The sequence below is a fragment of the Prionailurus bengalensis genome, chromosome A2, assembly GCF_016509475.1.
Source record: "Prionailurus bengalensis isolate Pbe53 chromosome A2, Fcat_Pben_1.1_paternal_pri, whole genome shotgun sequence".
NCBI lineage: Eukaryota > Metazoa > Chordata > Mammalia > Carnivora > Felidae > Prionailurus > Prionailurus bengalensis.
In genome coordinates, this window is record NC_057348.1 from 19,412,135 (window position 1) to 19,436,032 (window position 23,898).

At 57.8% G+C, this 23,898-nt stretch overlaps 4 protein-coding genes and 1 long non-coding RNA gene across 11 annotated transcripts; 1 reads left to right on the top strand and 4 right to left on the bottom strand.

Annotated features, from left to right (window-relative positions):
* Window positions 1-59: 59 nt before the first annotated feature.
* HYAL3 (hyaluronidase 3) lies at window positions 60-6,029 on the bottom strand. The gene is made up of 4 exons (XM_043587390.1): window positions 5,506-6,029; window positions 1,402-2,312; window positions 914-1,003; window positions 60-796 (listed from the first exon to the last, which is right to left on the bottom strand). The coding sequence occupies exons 2-4, from the start codon at window positions 2,293-2,295 to the stop codon at window positions 521-523; spliced, it is 1,260 nt and encodes a 419-aa protein (XP_043443325.1). The 5' UTR covers window positions 2,296-2,312; window positions 5,506-6,029; the 3' UTR covers window positions 60-520.
* Window positions 3,048-5,425, bottom strand: NAA80 (N-alpha-acetyltransferase 80, NatH catalytic subunit). Its single transcript, XM_043587391.1, is given in 2 exon segments — window positions 3,048-4,119; window positions 4,121-5,425. Coding segments are annotated over 2 exon segments (894 nt in total). The 5' UTR covers window positions 4,151-5,425; the 3' UTR covers window positions 3,048-3,255.
* A 193-nt stretch (window positions 6,030-6,222) lies between the features above and the next one.
* On the top strand, window positions 6,223-7,897 carry LOC122487258. Its single transcript, XR_006298340.1, has 2 exons — window positions 6,223-6,566; window positions 7,602-7,897. It is a non-coding gene; the product is annotated as an uncharacterized LOC122487258 (long non-coding RNA).
* On the bottom strand, window positions 7,883-18,726 carry HYAL2 (hyaluronidase 2). 7 transcript variants are annotated; one of them, XM_043587372.1, is made up of 6 exons: window positions 18,610-18,726; window positions 15,514-16,484; window positions 14,923-15,012; window positions 8,906-9,829; window positions 8,472-8,561; window positions 7,883-8,274 (listed from the first exon to the last, which is right to left on the bottom strand). In XM_043587372.1, the coding sequence occupies exons 2-6, from the start codon at window positions 16,432-16,434 to the stop codon at window positions 7,957-7,959; spliced, it is 2,343 nt and encodes a 780-aa protein (XP_043443307.1). In that variant the 5' UTR covers window positions 16,435-16,484; window positions 18,610-18,726; the 3' UTR covers window positions 7,883-7,956. The 7 variants fall into 7 exon arrangements, with proteins under 7 accessions (XP_043443307.1, XP_043443308.1, XP_043443309.1 ...); XM_043587373.1 differs by lacking the exon at window positions 18,610-18,726 and adding an exon at window positions 17,317-17,450; XM_043587374.1 differs by lacking the exon at window positions 8,472-8,561.
* Window positions 18,727-20,857: 2,131 nt separating this feature from the next.
* Window positions 20,858-23,737, bottom strand: TUSC2 (tumor suppressor 2, mitochondrial calcium regulator). The gene is made up of 3 exons (XM_043587421.1): window positions 23,463-23,737; window positions 22,260-22,380; window positions 20,858-22,129 (listed from the first exon to the last, which is right to left on the bottom strand). Exons 1-3 carry the CDS (start codon window positions 23,606-23,608, stop codon window positions 22,064-22,066), a joined length of 333 nt encoding a protein of 110 aa, XP_043443356.1. The 5' UTR covers window positions 23,609-23,737; the 3' UTR covers window positions 20,858-22,063.
* Between the last annotated feature and the right edge of the window lie 161 nt (window positions 23,738-23,898).

A 23,898-nucleotide genomic window follows, 5' to 3' on the forward strand; every position in this document is an offset into this window, starting at 1 on the left:
CGGACACTCGGCGACAGGAAGAGCTTGGGGGTTTAGTGGAACTTGGTGAACAAACCTTAGGCGGTGAAAGAAAAAGTGACTTTATGCTGAAGCAGAGGACAAATAATAGCTTAGCACTTACAGACCTTAGCCAAGATCTTGGAGCCCACCTGTCTCTGGATGGGTCTCCTGTGACCTTTCCATGGACCCAGTGAGGAGTAGTAGGAACAGAGCCCCGAGCTGGCAACTCTAACCATCTGGAACTCTGACTTTCCCTGGGGCTGCTTATCAGGAGGAATCAAGTGACCTCAGAGGACCTTTGGTTTTAAAATAGTGTAAACAAAATAAACGTTTTTGTCTGTTTGTCTGTCAACATTTTTTTCCTGGCCCCTTCCACTCCCCAGGTATCCCATGGGAAGGGAGGGTGTGTATGGGAGGACTGACTCTAAACTGAATAGAACAAGAGTGGGACAGAGCTGTCCTCCAAGACTGGAAAAATGGCAGCAGGGACAAGAGAGTCAGGGGCAGGTAACCTCTGGTTTTATGTTGCTTCTTCAGGCCTAGGCTCAGGTCTAGGCTCCTGGCAGGTAGGGCCAGCCCAGCCCGGGTAACAACGGCAGCTAAAGGACTCCCAAGCTCCAGGGCTGCCATCTGGCTGCAGATGCAGAAAGGCTTCCAGCTGTCCTCCATCTTGGCGGGCACAACGCCCATGGCCATGGCACCGCTGGTGACTGCAGGTTATGGCTGCCCTGGTCACATTGATTACATAGGGACCCAGGGTGCCCACTAGGTAGTCATGGAGATGCCAGCACTTCTCCTGTGGAGAGGGAAAGTATGTATCAATGTTCCTGCTTCATGGCTCTGACATGGTCTCTCCCCCGAACCCTGGGATCCCAGGATGGGCTGTACGGCAGGCTGGAGGGGCAATGATCACCTCAGAGCTGGAGAAGCTCAGGTCCCCCCAGAGCACCACGCCGGCTGCCCCTAGTGCTGCGGTCACACCAATGGTCTGCACGAGGTCATCCTGGAAGCAAAGAACTGCTAAGCCAGGGCTGGGCTGGTCAGATCCATCTGGGCCTACCTCTACCTTCAAGAAACTTTTCTGGCTCATTACCATGATCTGATTCCACTTCTAGAGTAAGGTTACGTGGCACTGAGCCTCTGAGTGGCTTCTTGGGTCCTCCACTCAGAAAATGTCTCCCCTCAGACCAGGGCTCCAAACGTTGGCCTTGCCTTCCCCCTCAAGATTTTCCAAGGCAGAGCCATACTTCCTTTTCAGATGCTCCAGGATAGTACCTCCCCACTCAGAACTAGATCAGGGTCTCCCCATCAAATTCCCCTGGGCAAGGTCTTCTCTTCAGATCTTCCTAGGACAGGACCATGACTCCCCACTCAGACCCCTAGATCTCAATTTTCGCTCACCTGGGACAGGAACCTCCCAGAATGCCGGTATGTGAGGCGGGCATAGGCCAGGACAGGCAGGGGATGTGGGTGCCCAACAAGGGCCACACGGAAGGCTTCTTCCAGGCGGTATCGGACAAATGCCTGGTGGTGAATAGGTGGCAGCTTGGGTGGGAGGTAAATGCTGGGGAAGAGGGCGCTGGAGGCAGCCCAGAGCCAATGCAGTTGTGTGTTTCGGGCTAGAGTGGCTGGGTGGCAGTGGCCTGTGTAATTGAAAGCTGTACCATGCCAGCCATTGCCACAGGCTGGGAAGCGATAGAAGCCCCAGAACCCATGGGGCTTCAGTGCCTGGCCTAGCCGTAGTGTGTCCTCCATCAGGGCACGGGCTGCCTGTTCAAAGCCAGCACGGGCCTTGTGGAGCTGCTCCTGGGGGTTCAGGTGGGGGAATACCCGCTGTGCCCAAGCCCATGAAGCTTCCTGGTAGGCTCGGCGGCGGCCCCAGTTCCCGGCCCAGAGTGGACACCACTCTTCCCAGTCCAGCACTGCCAGGCCAGCAAAGCCACGTTCTAGGCTGAGATGGATCTGGTAGGCAGCCCGTGCCAGGTGGCGGTCAAGAGGGACAACCTGGGGGATGCCCCCGTTATGAGCTGTGCCCCTGGGCCCAAGGTAGGGATAGAAGCCAAGCTGGTTCTTGTAGAAGATGGTGATATTCTGGCCATGGAAACGCTGGCCATGGTTGGCTGTGATGCCCAGAGCCTCTAGTGGCAGGTGCACGCCAAAGCGAGTCTTACAGTGTGCTGAGGGTATGTTCCATAGCACAGAGAAGGGACGTTCAGGAGCCCACAGCAGGGGCTGGCCACACCCCAGGCACAGGGCCATTCCTAGTACCAGGGTGAGGCCCAGCTGCATGATCATGCCCCAGGGACAGAAACCTGCAGGAGAGAGGGGGTGTGAGCTTAGAATTCATGGCCATGACCACACCTTCTATACAGCAGGGAAAGCTGGGAACACTCCTCCAGCTACTCCCAAGGATGGAGGCTGGGGAAGGATGGTCCCCATGTGGTCCTCTAGGCCTCTCAAACCAGTAACACCCTACGTTGGCCCACGTAGCTCCCGTGTTGTCCATCTCTGTCACAGCACCACTGTGCCTTCTGACATCTAGCCCACTCACTTCTCACCAGTCCCCTCTGACCTCTTTCTTAGACCTTGCCCCAAGAACACTTAACATCCTCCCCTTTGCCTGGCTTAATTCCTACTCAGCTCTCAGGTCTCTGCTGTGACATCACCTCCCCTGGGAGGCCTCCTGGGTCTCTAAATGCACTGAGGGCACTTGGGCTCCCACTGTCCCAGCACGGATCCTGACACTGTATGCCTGCCTGTCTCCCCTGTCCCTTGGGTCGAGGTACTGTCTGTCTCGTTCCCCATTGCCTGTGACCAGTCCAGAGCCTGACAAACAGTAGCCCCTGAGTGAATAGTGATGAGTGAATGTAGAAGGGAACACATACCTCGTCACCTGGGCTTGGCAGAGTGGGAGGGGCAAAGGGCAGGTGTCCCTTCATCCATGGCCCTAGGGCCAAGGTTGATCTGGGGACTCTTGCAGAGATAGGGGATCTAAGATGAAGCTGGGAGGTGAGAGTGAGGTCAACAAATAAACTGTCACAGCCACATCCAACAGAAGTCTTTATTCAGCCACACTGACAGCTCTGAGCCACAGCCATGAAGCCATCTACTGGCCCCCACTGGTACTCAGGAAACATGGCCAGGCTAAAGCTGCTCCCAGGGTCTAGGGACTATGGTATGGCCAATGGGCTGAGGCCCAGACTGTCCTAGGCAGTCCATCAACCCTGAAGGACAGTGCCTTGTCCTGGGTAGCCCTCAGATGTCTTTTTCCATCCAGAATATGGGACATCCTCTCAGGTCTTGGTATTGTGTCTCCAGCAGGCTTTGTGGAGGGGGCCCTGCAGGAGGTGGGGGTGAGGTGGTCACGGGCTCAGGCAGGGGAGGAGGTGGCGGCAATGATGGCCCCTTGGGGGCTCTTGGGGCAGTTTGGGCAGTCAGACTAGAAGCCTTGCAGGGTTGCCGGGGAAAGGGGGCTCTGGGGAAGGCCCTGAGCAGGGTGGCAGGCAGCCGTTGGCTGGTGAAGACTAGGCCCTGCACAGGCTCACCCAGCTGGTAGCCCAGGTGGGCATAGAACTGCAGCTGGTCATGGGTAGTGAGGTGTAGTCGGCGGAAGCCCCGGGCCTGAGCAAAAATCTCCAGGCCCTCCATGAGGCGGCGGCCAAAGCCACGGCCCCTCAGAGCCCGGGCCACCACCACTGTCTCCACTAGGAGGCTCTGGGGCCGGTCCAGCACCCGTGACAAGCGGGCATGGCCCACCACGATGGGGGCTGCCTCAGGTGTGGGGCTGGGGCTCAGCAGCATCAGGCAGAGGGGGAAGGCGTCTGAGGACTGGCCCAAGGAATGCAGGCGGGAGGCACGGCTGCGGGGCCACTGCTCATTGATGAGGTCGGCACAGGCATCCAGGAGCTCAGGTCGGCAGTGCACAGGCTCCAGGGTCAGTTCAGCCAGGTTGGGGGCTGAGGTCTCCTCTGGCTGGTGTGCGGGATCCAGGGTCAGCTCAGTCGAGTCAGGACTGAGGGTCATCTCTGGATGGCATGCAGAACCCAGGGTCAGCTCAGCTAGCCTGGGGCTCAGGGTCAGCTCTGGCTGGTGTGCAGGATCCAGGGTCAGCGTGGCCAGGTTGGATCTCAGGGTCAACTCTGACTGGCATGCAGGATCCAGAGTCAGCTTGGCTGGGCTGGTACTCAGGATCAACTCTATCTGGTGTGTAGGGTCTAGGGTAGGAGTCAGCTTTGATGAGCCAGGGCTCAGAGTCAGCTCTTCCCTACATGTAGGATCCAGGCTCAGCTAAGTCAGGCTGGGAGCCATGGTCATTTCCTGCTGGGTTGCAGGTGGCTCAGTGCCAGGTTGGGGATTAACAGCATGGTCTCCAGACAATGGTTATCTCCTCAGACCACAAGGATGCTCCTCCTGTAGACAACAGCCATGCTAGGCTGTGCCAGGAAGGAGGACAGTGTTGGGGCAGGGAGGGGCTGACAGAGTGCTAGGGGAGCCATGCATCCTGGAACTGGTAAGCTACACCTTGTCTCTGTCCCATACTCACCTGATGGCACAGGTCACCTGGAGACCATCCCTTATACCTGACTCAGGTGACTCACTCAGGTGACAGTAGAGGTAATGGTTCCAGGGTGTCCTGCCCCACATTGGAGGAAAGCTGAAGGCTAAAGGCTGGGGCAGAACCCAAGAGTCATGGCCCCACTTTCTCTGGCTACAATTCTGGCCTCCCCAGAAAGGGGACCTAGCCTACACCATCATGGTTGGCTGGCCATCAGAACATGCAGACTAGGCACCATGACCCCCTACTTAAACCCACCCAAAACTCCCTCTGGCTGTCCCCAGGAACTCCCCTGCCCTTTCCTTCTCTTTACACTTTAGGTCCCAGCCTTTCTGACCACTTGGGCCATGCCTGTCACCTGACCAATCCTGGGATACCCATCACCCACCCGTTAGGATCAGTTTTCCCCTCACTGAACTGCCTTTCCTGCCTGGAGCACAGAGCCCATGCCCCCCCCCCCCCCCATCCCCATGCAGCTCAGGACACTCTGCTTGGGCATGGACCCAACTGTCCCCTCACATGGGGTTCCAACAGCACTAGCAAGGGGCCTGGCTCACTGTCACAAAGCAATGTGGCTCTTGCAGGCTTGGTTCCCCACTGGCCTGAGTTTCGTAGTCGCCCTAGATAAGGACCACAGTTTCCTTCCTAAATCCACAAGGGTGTCCAACGGCCATCAGGTTGGGGGCTCAGACCTCCTGTGCCTAAACCCCATTGTTTGCCAGTCCTACCCCAGGCCCTTCTGCCAGGAGAGTCTATGCTGAGGGGATTCCTGGCAGTGGGGGATCCACTGGGCCTCACTCTTCTACTCACTTGCTCCAGAGAGGACGTCCTGGCTCTCCTTCCCCACCTCCCCCAAAAGGCCCCATGAGCCTGAGGCCAATTCCACACTGGTCAGGCACAGGTAGCCCCCACAACCCCACACCCCACTCAGAGGATTATAAGCACCTCACCTGCATCGGCCACCTCCGCAGCAGCTACAGCTCTGGACCAAGAGGGAGGAAGCCCCAGAATCCACCCCTAGGTCTGGAGCCCCAGACTTCCCCGCGGTCTTAACCCCTTCGTGGCCAACCCCACCCACTATGGGCGGGGCTCCTGTGTCCTCAGGGAGAGGCGGCAGTGTCTTCTGTGCCTCGGTTTCCCCCTCCCTCCTAGTGGATGACAAACCGTGGAGTTTTGGGGGGGAGGGTGTGCTTCAGCAGCTTGACTCTGGGTGGGTGTGGCTCGGCATGCTAGGGGAGAGAACGACAGAAGCAGGGAGGGCGTGCGGGACGGCATAGCTACTTGAAGACCGCACGTATGGGACAGACGGGGGACAGTGAGGACGAACATAAGGCGCATGGGAAGGGGGAGGTACTGACATGCTGAAGCCAAGCTCCGGGACGCTTCGCGTGCTCGCTCCGCGCGGGTCGGTTTCTCGCTGTCTGTGGTTTGGACTCTTCTGACCGCCCGCGCTGGCCCCTAGCGGTGCGGCGGACGCACTGCAGCCGTCGTCTCCTGCAGCACCGGACCTGCAGCATCGACTTTCTCTAGGTAGCTAGGCCCCACCCCGCCTCCGCGCGCCACGGCTTAGGCTCCGCCCCCGGTTCAGGGCGTCACAACACCCCCGACGCAGACCTGGTCTCTGCCATGGCTCCGCCTCTGCTCCGCCTCTGCCCCTCCAGCCCCGCCCGAGCCACAGCACCTCGCTCCCTACGTATCCCAGCTGGGACCGAGCGCAGGCTCCACCTCCTCCCCGTCGCCTGCAGGCCCAGTATCTGGCTCCTGGGCACCTATTAGATCCTCCCGGATTCCGCTCTACCGGGCCCGTCGCGCCAAAGCCTTGGCCGGGTACAGGTCCCTCCTCCACACGGCTCTACTTCCGCCTCGCCTCGCCTCGCCTCGCCTCGCCTCGCCTCGCCTCGCCTCGCCTCGCCTCGCCTCACCTCGCCTCACCTCGCCCCACCCTAAGCTCAGGCAGGCCTCGGCTCCTGTGATCCCCGTTTGGAAAGGGGTCCATTGTGGAAACGATCAGGTAGAGCTTCCTCCTGAAATTTGGGTCCCATCCTCGGAAGCAGCCGCCCTCGGACAGACGTCAGGCCTGAGTGAGAGAGATGAGCCTTTCCTGTGCCCTCTGGATCCCGGCTCCTGCACGTTTTAGGCACTCCATTAATAGCTCCTGAAGCAAGAATCGTGTCTGCTTTATTTGCGAGCTTGGTGCCTCTGAGCAGGTTGCGTGCAGGGCTGGTTACTGTCAACACAGTAGGAGTCAAAGTGCTTTACCTCTATAGTTAGACAGCCTGGGTTTCGAATTCCAGTTTCTCTATTTTCTGGCTGTGCAGCCTTGGGCAAAATGTTTGCCCTTCCAGTGTGTGCCTCAGTTTCCTCATAACGTCGTGTTAGGATCAAGTAAGTCTACTTAAAATGCTTAACACAGGACTTGAGGAAGCGTAGGTGTTCAGTGAATGTCAGTTCTTGTGATTGCTACAGTTTAAAGACTGGCTTAGTATCTCTGGAGATGTTTATGACCCAGCTGGATGGGTGCTGGAGGCTCTAACCCCTTAGGCAGCTATCCTGGTCTATAAGCATGTGCAGGCATATGCTCATGACCGTGGCTGAATGTACTCCTGGCTGTCACCATGACTTGTGTGTGACTGCTTATACTGGAGAAAGCTCTGGCCAGGGGCGCCTGGGTGGCTCAGTCGGTTAAGGGGCTGACTTTGGCTCATGTCATGATCTCGCGGTCTGTGAGTTCGAGCCCCGCGTGTGGCTCTGTGCTGACAGCTCAGAGTCTGGAGCCTGTTTCAGATTCTGTGTCTCCCTCTCGCTGACTCTCCCCTTTTCATGCTCTGTCTCTCTCTGCCTCAAAACTAAATGAAACGTTAAAAAAACTTTTTTTTAAATAAAAAAAAAAAAAAAGAGAAAGCTGTGGCCAGACTCAGAATGCATTAGATTGTGAAACTGAATAAAGGAAACCTCATTTAACATGGAGTTGGAAAAAAATAAATAAATAAAATAAAATGGAGTTGGGAGGCTGGAAGGGGGAACTCACCCATGCCACTCCTTGCAGCTCTTTGCAGACCCAACAGGGAGAAGCCTACTTTACTATTCCAGCAGGAGGAAAGATTTTCTCATTGTGTGACAACAGCCCAGCCAATGAGAGACTGCCATAACTCAGTCAATGAAAAGTCACCACACTTTGAACCCCAGGTTTACTCCAATGGACTTTCTGTTTATAATGGGCCCTTCAAACTCCCCCCTTTCCTATGTAAAAGATCGCTCCTCTTCTTTGGTTTTGCAACAGCTCACATGTCTCAAGTTGCAATTTTCTACTGTTCCTGATTAAACCCATTTTTGCTGGTAAAATAACTTTTATTTTTAATGTCAACAAGATGTTCAATGCGTGTATCCTAGTTCGTGGCCAATTACCACGTGCCTTGCTTCTCACACCATGCTCCCTTCCAGCCACGGTAGCAGCGACATTTGAACTCCACAGCCATCTGCATCCGATCCTCAAGTGAGAGGGCACCTTGTAGGGTCAGGGGCCCGCCACCAGGTGTGGGCTGGATGGAGAAACTGGTGGGGTTGAGGATGAGGAGGGCCTCAGGGTGGTTGGGGCGCCTGGCACAGCGACCATGGCCTGAGCATAGGGCTTGACTGCACAGAAGAGCCCCGCTGGTCACGTTGAGGACAAAGGGCCCCAGTGTGGTGTCCACATACTCCTTGATGGCCTGGCATGATTCCTGAGTAGGAAGGGGAGCAACAGGGACACCATGGCCATGCATGGGCCTACCTAGGGCACTGAGGCACTCACCTGCTGGCCAGTCAGGACTGAAGGGATAGAAAGGGTGGGCCAGGGTCTTGCCAGTCAGCCTGGCAGCTCCACCCCTGCCCCTGCCCCCACCCTAACCCCCCCCCCCCCCCCCGGGCCTGAGCTCACCTTAGTTCTTGTGTTCTCCCAGCTCACCCAGAGTACCACTCCTGCTGCCCCCTGGGCTGCACTTTCCCCCAGGCTGTGCTCCAGCTCGTCCTGAGGAAAGGGACATAGCTCTGAAGGGCCTTCCTCCCTCCCCACAGCAGATTGCTGTAACAACACTGGATGGGACAAATAATTCATAACCCCCACCTGGGCTTTTCTGGCCCTGGTGGTGAGAGGCAAGCCCATCCTCACTCTGGCCTGTGCGTGCCATGCACCAGGCACTACGTCTTTCTGATGAATGCAGAATCATCTGTGCTGAGCACAGAGCGTGGCACACAGAGCTCAAGGAATGGAGAATGGATGAAAGTGCCCCAAGGCCATGCAGCCTCACTTACTGGACCTGATGCCTGACAAAGTAGGCTATACAGTGGGTGGGGTTATAGAGGGAGACTCACCAAGGGCAGAAAGCGGTTTGTCCCGTCGTAGAAGATCTGGGCATAGGGCAGCACTGGCAGATCAGGGTCCCCAGCACCCACAGCCACACGGAATGCTTCACCTACACGGTGCCGCACATACACCTGTCCCTTCCCTGTGCCCTCTAGCTCTGTAGGCATGTAGATGCTGGGGTAGAGGGCACGGCTCTGACCCCACAGCCACCCCAGCTGGTCATTCTGGGCACAGATACCCGGGGGGCACTGGCCTGTATAGTTGGGGCTTAGAAAGTCATAGTTATAGCAGTCAGGGAAGCCATAGAAGCCCCAGAGGCCACGAGGCCTCAGTGCTTGCCCCAGCTTGAGGGTGCCTGCCATCCAGGCCTGTGCAGCCTCCTGGAACTGGTCCCGAGCTGCGGCCTCCACCCAAGGAGCTGGCCAGTCAGGATGCTGTGCCTGCACCAGTGACCGTGAGCGCTGCCGATAAATGTCTTTGGCGTCCCAGTTGAAGGCCCAGCGTGGGCGCCATGCCTCCCAATCGATGACTGCCAGCCCTGAGAAGTCAGACGCAGGGATGGCAGCCAGGATGTCCTGGAATGAGTGGGCCAGGTGGGTATCCAGGCTGGCATTCTGGGGCAGCCCACCAAACACAGGCTCCCCGGCAGACGTGTAGTAGGGGTAGGTGCCCAGCTGGTAGCTGTAGAAAATGGTCATGTCAGGGCCGCGGAAGGTCTGCCCCGGGTTGGCCACCACATCAAAGACACTGACGTCCACGTCCACGCCGTATTTCTCCAGGCACCACTGGGTGTTTGCATTCCAGATGGTGGTGAAGGGCTGGTTGGGTACCATGGGGCTCCTGGAGCCTTGGGTTTTGTCCAGCAAGGTCAGGAAGAGGGCGTAGATGGGAAGCAGGTGGACTGCCATGGCACAGGGTGGTTCTAGTGAAACCTAGCCAGGGGAGGCAAAGCTGAGAGTAGGCCCTGAACTCTCTGACCCCTGCTCAGGGAAGGCTGGCCAAACCCCTTGCTCATTAATCCACCCCTGCTCTGGGTTTAGGTAAACACTGACCTGCAGGGCTCAGGGAGGTCAGAGGGCAAAGGAGAGGCTTGGAGGGGTCGCACTGCCACTGGAGGGGCCTCTGCCCTGTCTCCCACAGACTTTGCCCTGGCCTAAGCTAACCAATCCCCTTCCCCAAGAGCCACAGAAGCCATGATATGTGTTTTCATAAGAGCCAGGCCCTCAGCCGCGAGGCTGACCTGACTGTGATGGGGGTGGGGGGGGGGGGTCCTTTCCTGTCTCTCCCCGCAGGAATCCTGGCCAGCCATTGGAGGAGGAGATGCTCAGTGACCAAAGACAGGTCAGCCCTACCCTCCTTGTATCCCCGCCAGTCTGCCCACTTGTCCCTGCTGACCTCAGGGCTGAAGGGCCTCATCCTCCAAACTTCCTGACCCCAGGCTGAGGGCCTAGGCAGGGCTCAGCAAGATTCTGTTCCTCAACTCTGCCCCCAGCTGCACCAGACTCTTGGAGGAAGCTGCTGCTGCTGGAAACTCTGAGCTTTTGTAGGGGGTCACCCCACCCAGTCTGGGGGCGGGCTGAGGGGCAGGCCCGGGGTTGGAGGGCTGGGCCAGGCAGCTGAGCCACCTCAGCACCCCTAACAAAGTGCCCTTGGTAGGAGGTGGGGCTGGGCCGGAAGCGGCCCCGCCCACTGGGTCAGCACTGGGGCAGGGCTTTGCGGCTTTATTTGTGTTGGGGTGGGGGTGGAGGCAGTGCGGGGGAGGGGGTTGCTGTTTGGTTGGCAGACCCAGCTGGCAGGCCTGTTTGTGGTACTGGAGTCTGGGTGCCTCAGTACCTATACCAAGGGAGCCTACTTTCCTGCACAGCTGCACTATGACATTTGTGGGCCCTAAGCACTTTTGCTTTTTTGGGACCCTTTCTCAAAACGTCAAAAAATACATTTTACAACTATGTTGGTATAAAGACAAATATAATCCCAACCTAAGTCATTATATATTCATTATTAATATATATCTTCTTCTGATTAAAAAAATTAAGATTTTGGGGGTCCCTAGAAGTATTGTGGCCTCAGACCCTATACTGACTATGCCTAGGGGGGTAAGTCACTTCTGCTTTCGGGACTTGAGTCTGAAAGGCGCTGTGTCTGTGAAGTCAGGGCTGGTCAGTGAGTGTGTCTTTGTGAAGCCCAGGTCAGCTACTATCTAGGCCTCTGTGCAAGCTCCAGTAGAGTGTGTATGTGCAAGTGAGGGACCCAGTGACTGGATTGGGTGTTGAAGACTCTGCTGTCCTGTGACTATGAGATCCCATGTTTGACCACGGGTGTGTCAGTGACCACATGTTTGTTCATTCCTTTGTGATTTCACTTGTTTGCTGATTCAGAAGCTGATTATTGAGACCTGCTAGGTCCCCAGGCCCAGGCTTGCCTGCCAGGGTGGGGTGAAGGGAACATCATGTCCCTGGCCCAGGTGAAAGTGCTACCTGAGTGAGTCTGCAGCCCAGTCTGAGCCTGAGCCGGTGATCCCCTGCCTGGCATGGTGGTCAATGAAGCAGTGACACAGCTGGCTATCATCTGGACCTGGTCCTGCAGGCAAGGATGGAGAAGCTGACAGTGGGCCCATGGTGCCAGGGGGCTGTGGGTACATCAGCCAGGACCCAAGCACAGCATCTAATCACAGAGATGGTGGCTGCTGATCCTGGTGGAAGCAGGGTCCCAGAGTGATGGCCACCAGGCTCAGGGAGACTGGCACAACTCCCCAGGGCTGAGGGGACAGGAGAACATCAAGGCAGCCCTGACTCCCTCTCCCTAAGGCTTTGTACTACCTTCTGGTGCCCCTAGAAACCTAGGCTGCAACTGGCACAATCCAGCCAATCATCAGGCCAGCATCCTCCAGCTGGCCTCAGTCTAGGGGAGAAGTTCTAATGGTGGAACGGCAGGAAGGAACACCCAAAGCCTCCCTGACCCCAGGGCCCTGCCCATAGACCTGCCCTTGCCGAGTTGGTCTGGCCAGATGGGCCCAAGTTCTGTGTGTGTCTGGGGTCACTCCAGCTTTGTGGTCCAGCCCTGCCTGCCCTCTCTGCTCTCATACCCTGCCTAGGCCACCTCACTCCCCATTACCCCCACCTGCCCACCCACAGATCCGGCTGTCCCTGAGTTGCACTTTCCACAAGACTGTCTTTCCAGGTCCTCCTGGAAAGTGATGTGAAGTGATCACAGGTTTGCACGGAGTGTCACAGCTGGGTAGGTACAGGCCACAGCTGTTTGGGGAAGGTAACAGTTGTATAAGGTCAACATGTGAAGGAAATCACAGCTTTGCACATGTACGTGTAGGGGTCCAAGGTCGGTGGGAGAGATCACAGATGTGGGTGTTACAGATGCGGGTGGGATAGCTCACAGGTGTGTTTGAGAGTCCCAGCTGGGTATGGGAAGTCAGAGGTGTAAGGGAAACAAGCTACAGCTTCTCCTTCTTTGCCCTCTTTTTATTGGCTCCATTATCTCACGACCTGATTGACAATACCTTCATCTTCTGTCTAGCAGACCTCTCCCCACCATAGCCATGAACATCTGGGCACCCTTCCGCCCCGGCGTCCTCCTCCACCATGTGAACAGACATTGCCTTCCCTGAACTACCACCGAACCCCTTTCCCTCATTCTCTGCCATCACCGGCCAGAGGGATAAGGGATCACTTTACAACCTGAGTTGACATCAATTTGGTGGGGCTCGCTTCTCCAGGCTCTGCTCCCATGACCACTTCTGACTCAGCCTTTGCATCTAGTGTGCATCCCCATGGAGACAGGGCTCTTTGTGGTGTGCCTCACACATGCATCCCAGCCCAGCACCGGCACATGTGTGCATTATTTACTGAATGGGTAAGGGAGTCACTGCCGTCAGGCAAAGTCAGGCTTAGTGCTGCTCTTGGGCTGCCCCTCCTGCCCTGCCTGCTGTAGCCCCTAGCCTCAAACTGTGAGTCCCAGTTGTGTTCTGACTTCCTCCAGATTTTGCCCATGCTTTGTCTCTCGCATCAAGCTTCCTCTTCCCTTTTCAACTCAGTGTAGGAAGGACTACCTCACGGATATCTCCCTTGTGGCTGGGCTGCCCGCGCCCCCTCTTCACCACTTGGCTGTTTCTCTCCACAGCCAGTGTTTGTTGAGGACAGGGGCTGTGTCATCACCGATATGGACAAGGGGACCTTCAGGTGTGGGTTTGATGGCTGAGGAGAAGGGCAGAGACACACCAGGTAACTTCCTTCAGAAGCAGGGTAGTAAAGCAGTCCAGAGCCAGTCCAACTGCTCCAGCTGCTACTTGTCTCCCTTGGGACAGCTGAGGACAGGCTATACTTCCCATGGCCGGGACAGAAGTGATCTTTGAGGTTGTCTCTGCTCCCAGGCTCAAGATACCTCCCTCTGGCCCCATCATGCATCTTTGCAGTGGGACAGGGATGAGACCTTGGCGTTCAGATCCCAAACCCCAGTGGAGGACTGTGACCCAGCTGGAGAGAGGGCTGTGTGGCTGGAGTCTACTGCCCTTGGGAGCAGGGAGTGGAGGAGACGCCCTTGCCTGTGGGAACAGCAGGGAGGGGTGGTCTGGCTACTTGCCCAGCCTGGGAAGATCAAACATCCACTTCCCCTTTCTCCCTGGGTGGGCAAGGCGAGGTGACTGGCACTGGCCCAGCTGGGGATCCAGGGGCAAGTAGGAGAAACACAATGAGCCCGGTCCCTCACAGAAGGTTAGGCCCAACCACTTTCCAATCAATATGGAGAAAGCAAGGTCCTTGGTGTTGGGGTGGAATGTGAGTCCCTCTAGTCCCACTGGCCCCTGCCCCATCAGGCAACAGCGGAATGGACAGCTCTGGGCCTCCAGGTCCCACAGATGGCATTTGACAGATAAGAAGTCCCCAGCAGAGAGTCTGAGAGACCCTGGATTCTCTTTCACATGTCCTGGCCTAGTTGCAGACAGTCCAAGCACAGAAGAAACTGTTTTATATTTAATTTACAAAAGAGACCCCAAAATAATAATAATAAACCATCCAGGGGCAGGAGAGTAGGGTCAGGTCCTCTCTGGCCCGGCTGTGCCCCTCTTCCTCTCTGGCAGGGAGAGAAGGGACCTTTCGGGGAACTGCCCCTCCCCCTTAGAACAGGGGGGTGAGAGCTGGTATGGATGCTCTACTGGGCATCCCAGGGGCTCTGCCCCCTCCAAACTCCAGTTTGTCCACCCCTTGCAGGCTCCTATGTGCCTGGCAGAGCCATTGTGGCAGAGGCCAGCTTGTTTGGCAGCCAGGTGAGAGACCCCTATAAAGTCCAGGTGAGGGCCAGGGCTGCCACAGCCAGTGGGCCAGTGAGGTGGGACCCAGCCCAGGCCCCACTGGCACCCCCAGCTGCCCGTGTGTGGTCCCACTGGCATTGCTCACCGCCCCAACCTAAGTAGCACTGGCAGCGAAAGTGCGTCTGCAGGTGGTTGAGATCAGCCCAGCTGAGCTCCCCCTCTGGTCGCAGCTGCGGCTCACCAGGTACATGGCTAGGCACCAAGCGGAAGCTGCTGGCACTGAGGTGCAGGAAGGTATTGGCGCTGGGGTCGCGACGCACACAGCGCCCATGGCCATGGCACTGGGCCCGGCTGCAATACTGGGCAGCCCAGGACACGTTGACTACGTAGGGGACCAGCAGCCGCGTCAGGTAATCCTTGAGGTACTGGCAGGTCTCCTAGGGGCAGAGGCCAGGGATCAGGGTCAGCTGCCTCAGCCCACAGGCCCAGATGGAAACTCTATTAACCTTCCTTTAACAGCATACACATGTGTATCTGTACATGCGTGCTTGAACCCTTACTGTTCCTGCTGAGAAGGGAAGTGGGGACAGAGATGAACCCAGAAGGGCACGTAGGGAAGGAACCCTGTCTTCTCTACTGGGACCAGGAATGCCTTGGGTGGGAGACTAGGTTTGCCCACCTTGAGGGTCAGCAGCTCAAAGCCCCAACTTTTGCCTGGCCCCTGCAGACTCCACTCTGGTAGGCTGGGTGGGGGCACTTACTTACCGTGCTGGTGGTGTAGCCTGCATCGCCCCAGAGGATGACACCGGCCGCACCCAGGGCTGCACTCTCACCAATGGTGGAGATGAGATCCATCTGTGTGAGAGGGGGATGGTCACTGGGGAAGACTGAGACCACAGGGTGAGGACCAGGCAGGCTGGACAGGCCCTCACCCTGTTCTGACTTGCTGATCCCCTCAGCCCAGTACCCCTTCCCACCCCCAGGCAGAGGCTGTTTCACTTTCTCATTAGATGTTCAAGTCACTTGCACGCCTACTTTGGCCTCCGTTTCCCAAGCTAACGACTCACTTGAGCTGAAGATGTATCTATCAGGATAAACCCCAAAGTCAGAATGCCTAGTTCCAAGACCCTGCTTTGCCCTGGATGTGCTGGGAAGCTTTGGGTGAGTTTCTCAGCATTTCTGGACCTCAATCTTCTTATTTGCAAAATGGAGATAATGATGCCACCCTTTCACAAGGTTACAGAGAGAATGACACAAGGGAATGTAGATAGAAAACCGCGGGGCAGGAGGCCCCCTGGTAACCCAAACCTGCAGTGGTTCCCTGGGGAAGAAGGCAGGGTCCTGGGAGGCACATACCTCACTAAGCCCCGTGAGCTTGCGACTATAGGTGGGTCGCGTGAAGACGTAGACCGGGAGTGCGTGGTTGGGGTGGTGGGTGTGAGCCACACGAAGGGCCTCCTGAACACGGAAGCTGACAAAGTTGCGGCCGTGGGTGGAGGACGCAAGTGTCTCGTCCAGGTAGACAGAGGGGAAGAGGGCTGTGCTCTCTGCCCACAGCCAGGCCAGCTGGTCATTTCGGGAGACCTCAACGTCAGGGCAGCGGCCTGTATAGGTCTCCCAGTTCTGCACATAATCATGGTTATAACAGTCTGGGAAGAGGTAGAAGCCCCAGAGGTGCCGAGGCCGAACTGCCTTGACAAAGCGCAGTGTCTCCAGCATGAACTGCCGTGCAGCGAATTCAAACTCGTATTGCGCCTGCTTGACTACACGATCTGATGGCCAGTCAGGGTGGCGAACAGCCACCAACTGGCGTGATGATTGACGGTATATGTCCTTGTCCTGCCAGTTGCGCACCCACACAGGCCGCCAGTCCTCCCAGTCGATAACTGCCAGCCCTGCAGGCTCCTGTGTACGAATGTAGTGCTCCACGTGTTCCTGCAGCATCTTCAGATGTGCCCAGAGGCTGCCATTCTGTGGCACGCCACCGTGCACTGACCTCCCCACTGAACTGAAGCGGGGATACAGGCCCAGCCGGTCATGATAGAAAATGGTGATGTTCTGGTTCACAAAACCCTCATTAGGTGAGGCCTGTACATCAAAGGCCTTTAGGTCCAGTGGCACCTTGAGGCGAGGGCCACAATCTTGTGTGGGCACGTCCCATGCTACCACAAAGGGTCGGCCTGTAAAGATGGGTGGCGCTGTGGGCTTGAGCTGGGTGGCCCATGCCGCCGCCCACACCACAGCCAGTGTGATGGCAGGGCCCAAGCCTGCCCACATGCTGGGGGCTACAGGAAAACGGTGTCACCTGCCTGGCACCAGCTCAGGAACTAGGGGAGAGATGGGAAAGAGCAAGTCAGTCTAGAGAATCAGCGAGGTGCCCACCCCAAACCCATTCACACTCCCCAAGCCCACGCTGTGGGGGGCACCGTGCCCAAGGCTGTTGAGACCCTGTTACGTGACTGTAACAGGTCTGAAAGACCACAGGAGGGAAGGGAAGACACCCTGGAACTCCCTGCCAGGAGCATAGGATTCCTTCCTGGAGCAGGTGGCTTACGGCTGGACAGAGACCTCTGGTAGGTGTGTGACTCTAAGAATTGGCCGGCTGCACTACGGACTAGCTGTCCACAGATACAGATGCCTGCATACCACCCAAAACATGGTTTCAGAGAGCCTCGAACCCGCGGCCCACTCTGTACTCCATGAGGAACTCCTGGTCCAGGGAAACGATAGCATTTGTATAAGGAAGGGCACAGCTCATACAGCCACAAGGAAGCTGGAACACAGCCGCGAAGCTATCATGTGTGTAACACCCGCCAGGAAGAAGAGCGAGAACGTCAGGACTTTGTCTCGAACGCACTCTCCCAAGCTTGGTGGAGGCCCCACCGGGACAAAGGGGTGGCGGACCTCCCTCGGCGGCGCCGGCGGACCGGCCCTTCGCTCCGCAGCCACCGGGAACGCGCCCCACACCGCCAGACGGGTCCCGGGAGGAGCTCACTCCCCCTGGCCTTTGTGCTGGACCCCGCCCCCGCCCCGCACGTGGGGCCAGTGCCCGGCCGGGTGGGGGTTGGGTTCCTTGGCCGCACCGCTGAGCGCATCCCCTGGACTTCTGAACCCAACCTGAAGGAAGAAAGCCGCTAGGCTTGCACTGCCCGCCCTCACCTCGCGCGGGGCGCTGCCGGGACCCACGCCATGGCCACTGCCATCCCCGGCCTAGCCCGGCCCGCTCCGGCCGCTAGCCCAGGCGCAGCCCAGGCTCCGCGCCTCTGCTGCTCCGCCCCGCCCCCTCCCCACCCCGGCCCGCGGGCCCTTTAAGAATCCAGCGCGGAGGTGGGCCTGGGGCAGGACTTGTGGCCGGGGCGGGAATGTGTTCCCGACTTTCGCGCAGCCAGTGCCACGTTTCAGGCTCCAAGGCCCCCAGATTCTTCCCCGAGGAACGTGGCCATCCATCTGGGGCCGTGAGGCCCCTCCGAACAGGGCTTTCTTCTGGAATCTTAGGTGCTAGTGCCAGTCAGCCCAAAGTTTCCTCCCCCACCAGCTCACTGTCGGTGGTACAGTCCTCCCCGCTCCGCCGCGCGACCAGCCGCTTAAAGGGACAGCGTAAGAGTCGGGAGTCGCGCAGGGAATAAAGAAGGTGTTCCTCCGCCTGTCCGTAAGGTGGTGCTGCTGGACCCGGGGCCTTGGCTGGGGGCAGCAGAGGATCTGGATCCGTACCCGCGAGTGTAGTTCCCAGCCGTGGGGCCCTTAGTTTGGAAAGAGGTATGGTGACCAGAGCCGATCTCTGGTTTCCCAGGACAGTAACGCCCAGTCCCCTGTGGATCGGGGGGCTTCCCGACCCCCGTCCCAGGTCTGAAGGGAAGCCCTGCCCCCTACCAGACTGAGGGAGGGGGTCAAGCACCCTCCTCTGGGCCCTTCGTAGGCAGGGCCGAGGTAGTAGTTGTCTTGGCAACACGAGCTGTGGGTCGCAGCTTGGTCGGCCCCACTGGGGGCCGGTAAGCCCAGCGGGCCCTGGGAGTTGGGCCCCCTGCCCCCGACTTGCATTAGGGACAGGTCAAGGCCTCCGGTTCTCTCCTGCCCAGTCTCTGTGGAGGCTTGTAGGACAACCCCCCCCCCCCCCCCCTTTATTTAAACTCCTAGGAGTCTGCTACTCTTGCAGAAATAGCCGACCCGACTGCAGAGAAAAGCCGGTCTGGCTAGGGGGCTCCCCCGGGCCTCCACCGGTATCCTGAGCCCTTTAGTCCCGCAAGCCCGTCCCTCTGGGGAGCAGGCTTGGAGCTGGACCTGGGCGAGACCTCCCTGCCTTTTCCTAGATCCTCTCTTCCGTGCTGGACTCAGGTCCTCAAAGGGCCCGGGTCTGCACCGCCAGCCCATTCCGAGCGCTGGGGAGGAGAGGGAGGGAGCGCTCCTGTGAGCGGGTCTATGGGGGTGCAGACCAGTCGCCTGCACTGGGCTCACCTGTGTGGGAGCCCGTGGGCCCAGTAGGTCGGCGGCCTCCCTCCTTCCCCCGGTGAGCCTCTCCAGCTAAGCTACTCGCACCAGCTGCTGCCCGCTGGGCAACCCGCCGGCGACTTGATAAACTCCATCCCCTCCCACCCGCTCCCGCCTCCCACCCCAGCCCTTTTTCCTCACTTCCTGCTGCCCCTCTGAGAGGAAAGGGCCAGGAACAGGCGGGGGGGGGGGGGGGGGGGGGGGGGGGAAGGGACCGCTTGACCCTGTTTCCCTCCCACGACAAAGACCCGCTGGCTGGCTGCCCTCCTCCCCTTCCCCCCTTCCCCCTCCCCCGAGTATGCCCTGGCCCTGTGAACTGCACTAGGTGACAGGAAGGCAGTGGGACCTGGCTCAGGTGACAGCCTCTGCCCTGCTGGCAGCTTCCTAACCCTGAAAGCTCTTCTCCCCAACCTTCTCTTGGGGTTGAGGCCCATCCTCAAATCCAGTAGCCTGTGGATGGAGGGGCCCCAGTGGAGGTCCTTTGGGGAGTCAAACTATTTGGGAGATGCTTGGCTGATGGTCCCCCAAAGCAGGTGGTGAAGAAGGGAACCAGTCATAAGGGGGCTTGGGGGAGCTTCCAGGAGCTGAGTCAATTTTTTTCCGCTGAAGAGCAGAAGCATCCCAAGTGTGACAGAGTGGACAATGTGCTGATGTGTGTGATTGTGCAGGGTGGGGGAAGGGACAGGGACTGGGAAGGGTCTACAGAGTGCTCTCCTGATGGAGGGCATTCCTGGATGGACTTCATTGAGACACTGCAGAGTAGGGAACTCTTATACCTGGAGTGAGAAAAGAGCTGTGTTTCCATGGGAAAGGGGGTACTCATTACAGGTCCCAGCAGACCTGGTTCAGAGAGGTGGACAAGTCTGCATACCCTCAAATCACCCTGAGCCTACCCCCACTCACCCTACTGGCCCACCTCTCCAGTGCCCGGGCCTCTCTTCTAACAGAAGGCTGTGTAAGCCTGGGCAACTGGGGGAATTGGGTACACACCCTGGAGTCTGACGGAGGACCAAGGAGTCCATGACAGGGCAGGGGAGGGTGTGTCCCTGTACCATTGTGCTGGCTCCACAAGGGACACAAGCCTTGGAAGCTGCAATGGTGGGGGCCCCTGGGGAAACAAAGGCCAAACCAGACTGTCCCAGGGCAGGGACACTTCCTCAGGCAGCCAGCAGGAAGGAAGTGAGCACAGCCCAGTGGAAGGGAGTGGGGAAGCACTGCCCTGACCCCCATTGTTTCTAGCATTGGGGTCAGCTGGGGAAGGCCCAACACAGGGAGTTCCCCCACACTAGGACAGTGGTGATGGGTGATGGGATGCCATCTGGCATGGCAGAACCCTGGCCCTGGGGGCAGTAAGGGGGACAAAGTCTGACGTCTTATCAGGAAAGTGGGAAGGTGCCCAAAGGACTACAAAGTCCAGGCTGCACAGGATGATCCTGCTCCAGACAAGTTTAAGCCTCCAAAAGACTGGCAGGCCAACTCCCCAGACCCAGAAGCCTGTGTCCCTGATCTCCCTCCTCCCTAGCTGGAAGTTGGGCTGACGGCCAAGGGCTAAACCTAGTGGAGAACCACTTCTCAGGGACTGAGAAGTGCAGGCCGAATGTCCACAGGGGGCAGCTGCAGGTGAGAACACAGGGTCAGCAGGGAACAGAGAAAGTACTAGGTGGCAGAGTTCTGCCTGCTGGAACAGAAACCCCAAGCCCACTCTCCTGGTGGTATCCACAACTAGTCCTGGGAGGAAGCAGGTAGGTTTGGGCTACAGAGCCTGGTGGTAGACCAAGGGCATGGTGGCACCCATCTGATTGCTGTCCACCTAGGATGGGTGGACCTAAGATGGCTCATGCTATGACCTCATGTGGGGTCAGCTCACACTCCTGGGGGCAGGACAGCTGTTCCAGAACTACTTGGGGTCACGCTCTCACCTCAGGTCAAGCAGGTAGGGCCAATCCCTAGTGAAGCACCCCAAAGCCTTCCAATTCCAGGGGTCCCTACCTATTAAACACAATAGGTGAAAATGTCCCTCCATTCTGAGGGGGTCTGCAGTGAGGTCTGTGTGAATACACTGCCACCTGCTGGTTACAGCTGGGATGACCACGGGCTGGGCTCAGGCTTACCTTGAGCCTTGATGATAAAGATGGGTCACCAGAGTGGCCCAGGCCTACCCACAGAACCCAGATGGTGGTCTAGACACTGGATGTCACAGCGGATACCACTCGTATGCAGGGTCTACAAATAATTTTATTGAAACTAAACAAATAACACAACAGTCTTCTTCTTAGATTAGGGGCCACCCTTCCCAAGCCATTTCCCACACTCTTAAAAGCACAGAGCTTGCACAGTAAGGAATTAAAAAAAAAATCATTTCGATGTAGAAATCAGACTCTGCCCCAACATCATGGACTAAACTATTTACAAACTTTCACATTTTAAGTATTCCTTTATGGTTGATCTCTCCTTTCTGTCCTTACCCAGGGGCTCCAATACCTTCCCTTGACTGATCCTGAGGGATGGGTATACTTAGGGAAAGGGGTGATGGGCTCCTTATAGCTATTGGCACCAGCCCTAGGGTGCTGTCCCTCACCAATGGGTGGCGGATGGTCACCCAATGGCAGGGGTTTGTGTGGGGCTGGTTCAAAGGCATGGAGGATTAGACAAAGTAGATGGGTTGGTACAACTCCCCATAGGCACAGGCATCCATAGCCCTTCCTGATCCCATCTTAGGCCCTCTCAACTGGGATGTGTGTGGGGGCAACAAGTAGTTGCAGTGGGGAGGGATCAGCCCAGCCCTGGGTGGAGGGAGTATCCTCCTATACCAGTCCCATCTCCTATTAACAGCTGGCAAACTGTCCATCCGTCTGGGAGTGGGAACAGATGAGCAGGTAGACAGGAAGAATCAGGCTTGCACTGCCCCCAGCCTCTGTCCAACACAGGAGGAATCGAGGTAGCAAACGGCTGAAATGCTCCAACAAGGGGGTAAGGGAAATGTGGGAAGGGAAGTTCCCGCTTGCGTACAGCTCCTGCAGCCCAGGGGCTGGAAGAAGGCAGACCTTGCTTGTAAAGTGCTGTAACCCTTAGCAGGGCTGGGCCCTAGGCAAGCTTGGAAGAAAGCAGGCCAGGCAAGGGTGCAAGAACCAGGCATTCCTGACCAGCATATGCCCTGCCATGCTCCTTGTAGGGATTGCTGGGGAAGGTGGGCTGGTACCTCTGCCATTAGCCCTCACCAGCCGCCAGCCACCTCTTGTCCACATACAAACCAACACCCGACCAACACTGCAGGACTGCCCCGCTCACAGCTGAAGGTTCCAGGCCAATGCAGTTTATTCAGGGTTGTGGCCCCAGCTTAGGTTCCTTAATGGAAGCCACACCTTGAGCCTGGGGGTTTCTTGCTGGGGTAGGGAGTGTTTATGCCTGCCACTCCCCAGGCTCACACCTCATAGAGGATCACAGGAAAATCCACGTGGATGCGGGGAGGATCCAGCTTCACGATGCCCTGCCACGGAAACAGAGGCTAGTGAGGGCCAGCTCCTCCCTCAAGAGCTCCCACCATGACAGCAGACCCCATCTGGGTCTACCTCCACACACTCAGCATAGGCTCAATGACCACCGCCCCAGCCTCTCACCTGAGGAATCAGGTTCTTATGGACCCGCCTCAACTTGGCCCGCTTCTGCCCATTCTTAGTGACGATTGTCTCCTCGTAGAACTCGTGAGCCAGATCCCCATCCTCATCATAGAACATGGAGCTGTGTAGAGAGAGAGGGAACAGGCTGGGCTGGAGCCCCACACCCAGTCATGGCAAATGACCAGACTACAAGGAAGAGTGCCCGCCTCCAAATGGGGAGGAACAGCCTTGATGGGAGGAAGAGAGGATAATATGCCTGAAGGGTATGGGGTCTACTAGAAGCGAATGGGGTGGTAGCCAGTGCTACTCTGTCAGGCCTCAGGAAGAGACATCATATCAGAGCACATTGTCAAGGCAGCTAAAGCCAGTTCTCATCACTGGTTTGTTCAGCAAAAGTGGCCATTCCAACATCAGGCCCTTGCTTTCACCCAAGGTGGGCGAAGCAGGATGGCCTGGGCATGTGTCTCACTCCAGAAGATACTACTGGCCCTGGGTCAACCTGAGATGGCAGATACCTGAGCTAGGTGGGAACCTAAAGGGAAAAAGTTTGAATCCTCCCCACCCACCCCCAAGTGGCTGGTCTAGCCAAACTACCACTGTTCAGTCTCCCTAGTATCTACAGCCAAATCTCCAGCATCACCTAAGTACCATTTCCCCGGACCCACCAGGGCCAGGCCAATCCAGCGCTCCTGTTTGGACCCATGGAAAAAGAGAGGGAAGGTCAGTGCTCTAGATCTGAAGAACATACCTGAGTGGGGGTCTTTTTCCCAGGCTCCATTCTCAACACTAGGACCCAGTCCTACTTTCCTAGCTACTACCTACCCTCAGAGGTCCAATGCCACCACCGTAGGTAACGGAAACAGCCAAATCAGAGGGTTAGTCTTCCCTCAGAACTGGGGAGAGGGAGTCTAGGAGCCTTCAACTTGCAGGCTGGGCTGGAAGGGATGAAAAGAAACCCTCAAGTCTCAGGGAGACCCTATCTCAAGTTAACAGTACAGAGGGCCTACCCACGGACAAGCCTCTTCCCCTAGGGAGACCTTCAGAGCAGCCAGGTCGCCAGGAGCCGATTGCCCTGCTTCTCCCATCCCTTGCTCCCACGGGGGTCCAAAACATGGGACTTCTCCTGGTTCCGGCTGGAGCTCCCTGTGACTCGGGGCGCCCCGCCGCCCGCCTGTCTCCCCGGGGCGGAACCCGCGCCCTTACCCGCGGCGCGTGAATACGAAGGGGGGCACGACTCGGCCTCGCGGCCGCACCAAAGCTTGCTCAGCGACTGCTGACTCCGGGCCGCCGCCCCCCGCCCCCGAGGCGAAGGGCCACAGGCCCCGAGCTTTGGAGCCACTGGCGCCCATGTCAGGGCCGCCGGCGCATGGCGAGCCCCGCGGCCGCTTCGCTCTCACAGGGCCGTCGGAGGCACCATACCCTGCCTCAGCCTTCTCCCGCAGGTGCTTCCGCCGCCGCCTTCCGCAGGCTCCGCTGTCTCCACGGAAACCTCACTTCCGCTTCCGCACGCTGCCTTCTCTGATTGGCTGCTTCTCTCGTCGGTCCGCGGGGCGGGACCAATAGCCGCTCTCGGAAGGTAGGCATCCCAGTAGGCACCGCGAGACGTCAGGTCCCAGCAGGCCACGCTCTCTCCAGCAGG

Coding starts and splice junctions, on each gene's coding strand:
- TUSC2 (XM_043587421.1), bottom strand. CDS start 23,608: ATGGGCGCCAGTGGCTCCAAAGCTCGGGGCCTGTGGCCCTTCGCCTCG. Junction 22,381..23,462: donor TTCGTATTCACGCGCCGCGG/GTAAGGGCGCGG, acceptor CTCTCTACACAG/CTCCATGTTCTATGATGAGG. Junction 22,130..22,259: donor ATAAGAACCTGATTCCTCAG/GTGAGAGGCTGG, acceptor TTTCCGTGGCAG/GGCATCGTGAAGCTGGATCC.
- HYAL3 (XM_043587390.1), bottom strand. CDS start 2,295: ATGATCATGCAGCTGGGCCTCACCCTGGTACTAGGAATGGCCCTGTGC. Junction 1,004..1,401: donor CTGGGAGGTTCCTGTCCCAG/GTGAGCGAAAAT, acceptor CTTTGCTTCCAG/GATGACCTCGTGCAGACCAT. Junction 797..913: donor TGAGCTTCTCCAGCTCTGAG/GTGATCATTGCC, acceptor CCCTCTCCACAG/GAGAAGTGCTGGCATCTCCA.
- HYAL2 (XM_043587372.1), bottom strand. CDS start 16,434: ATGTGGGCAGGCTTGGGCCCTGCCATCACACTGGCTGTGGTGTGGGCG. Junction 15,013..15,513: donor AGCTCACGGGGCTTAGTGAG/GTATGTGCCTCC, acceptor CCTCTCACACAG/ATGGATCTCATCTCCACCAT. Junction 9,830..14,922: donor CAGGCTACACCACCAGCACG/GTAAGTAAGTGC, acceptor TCCCCTGGCTAG/GTTTCACTAGAACCACCCTG.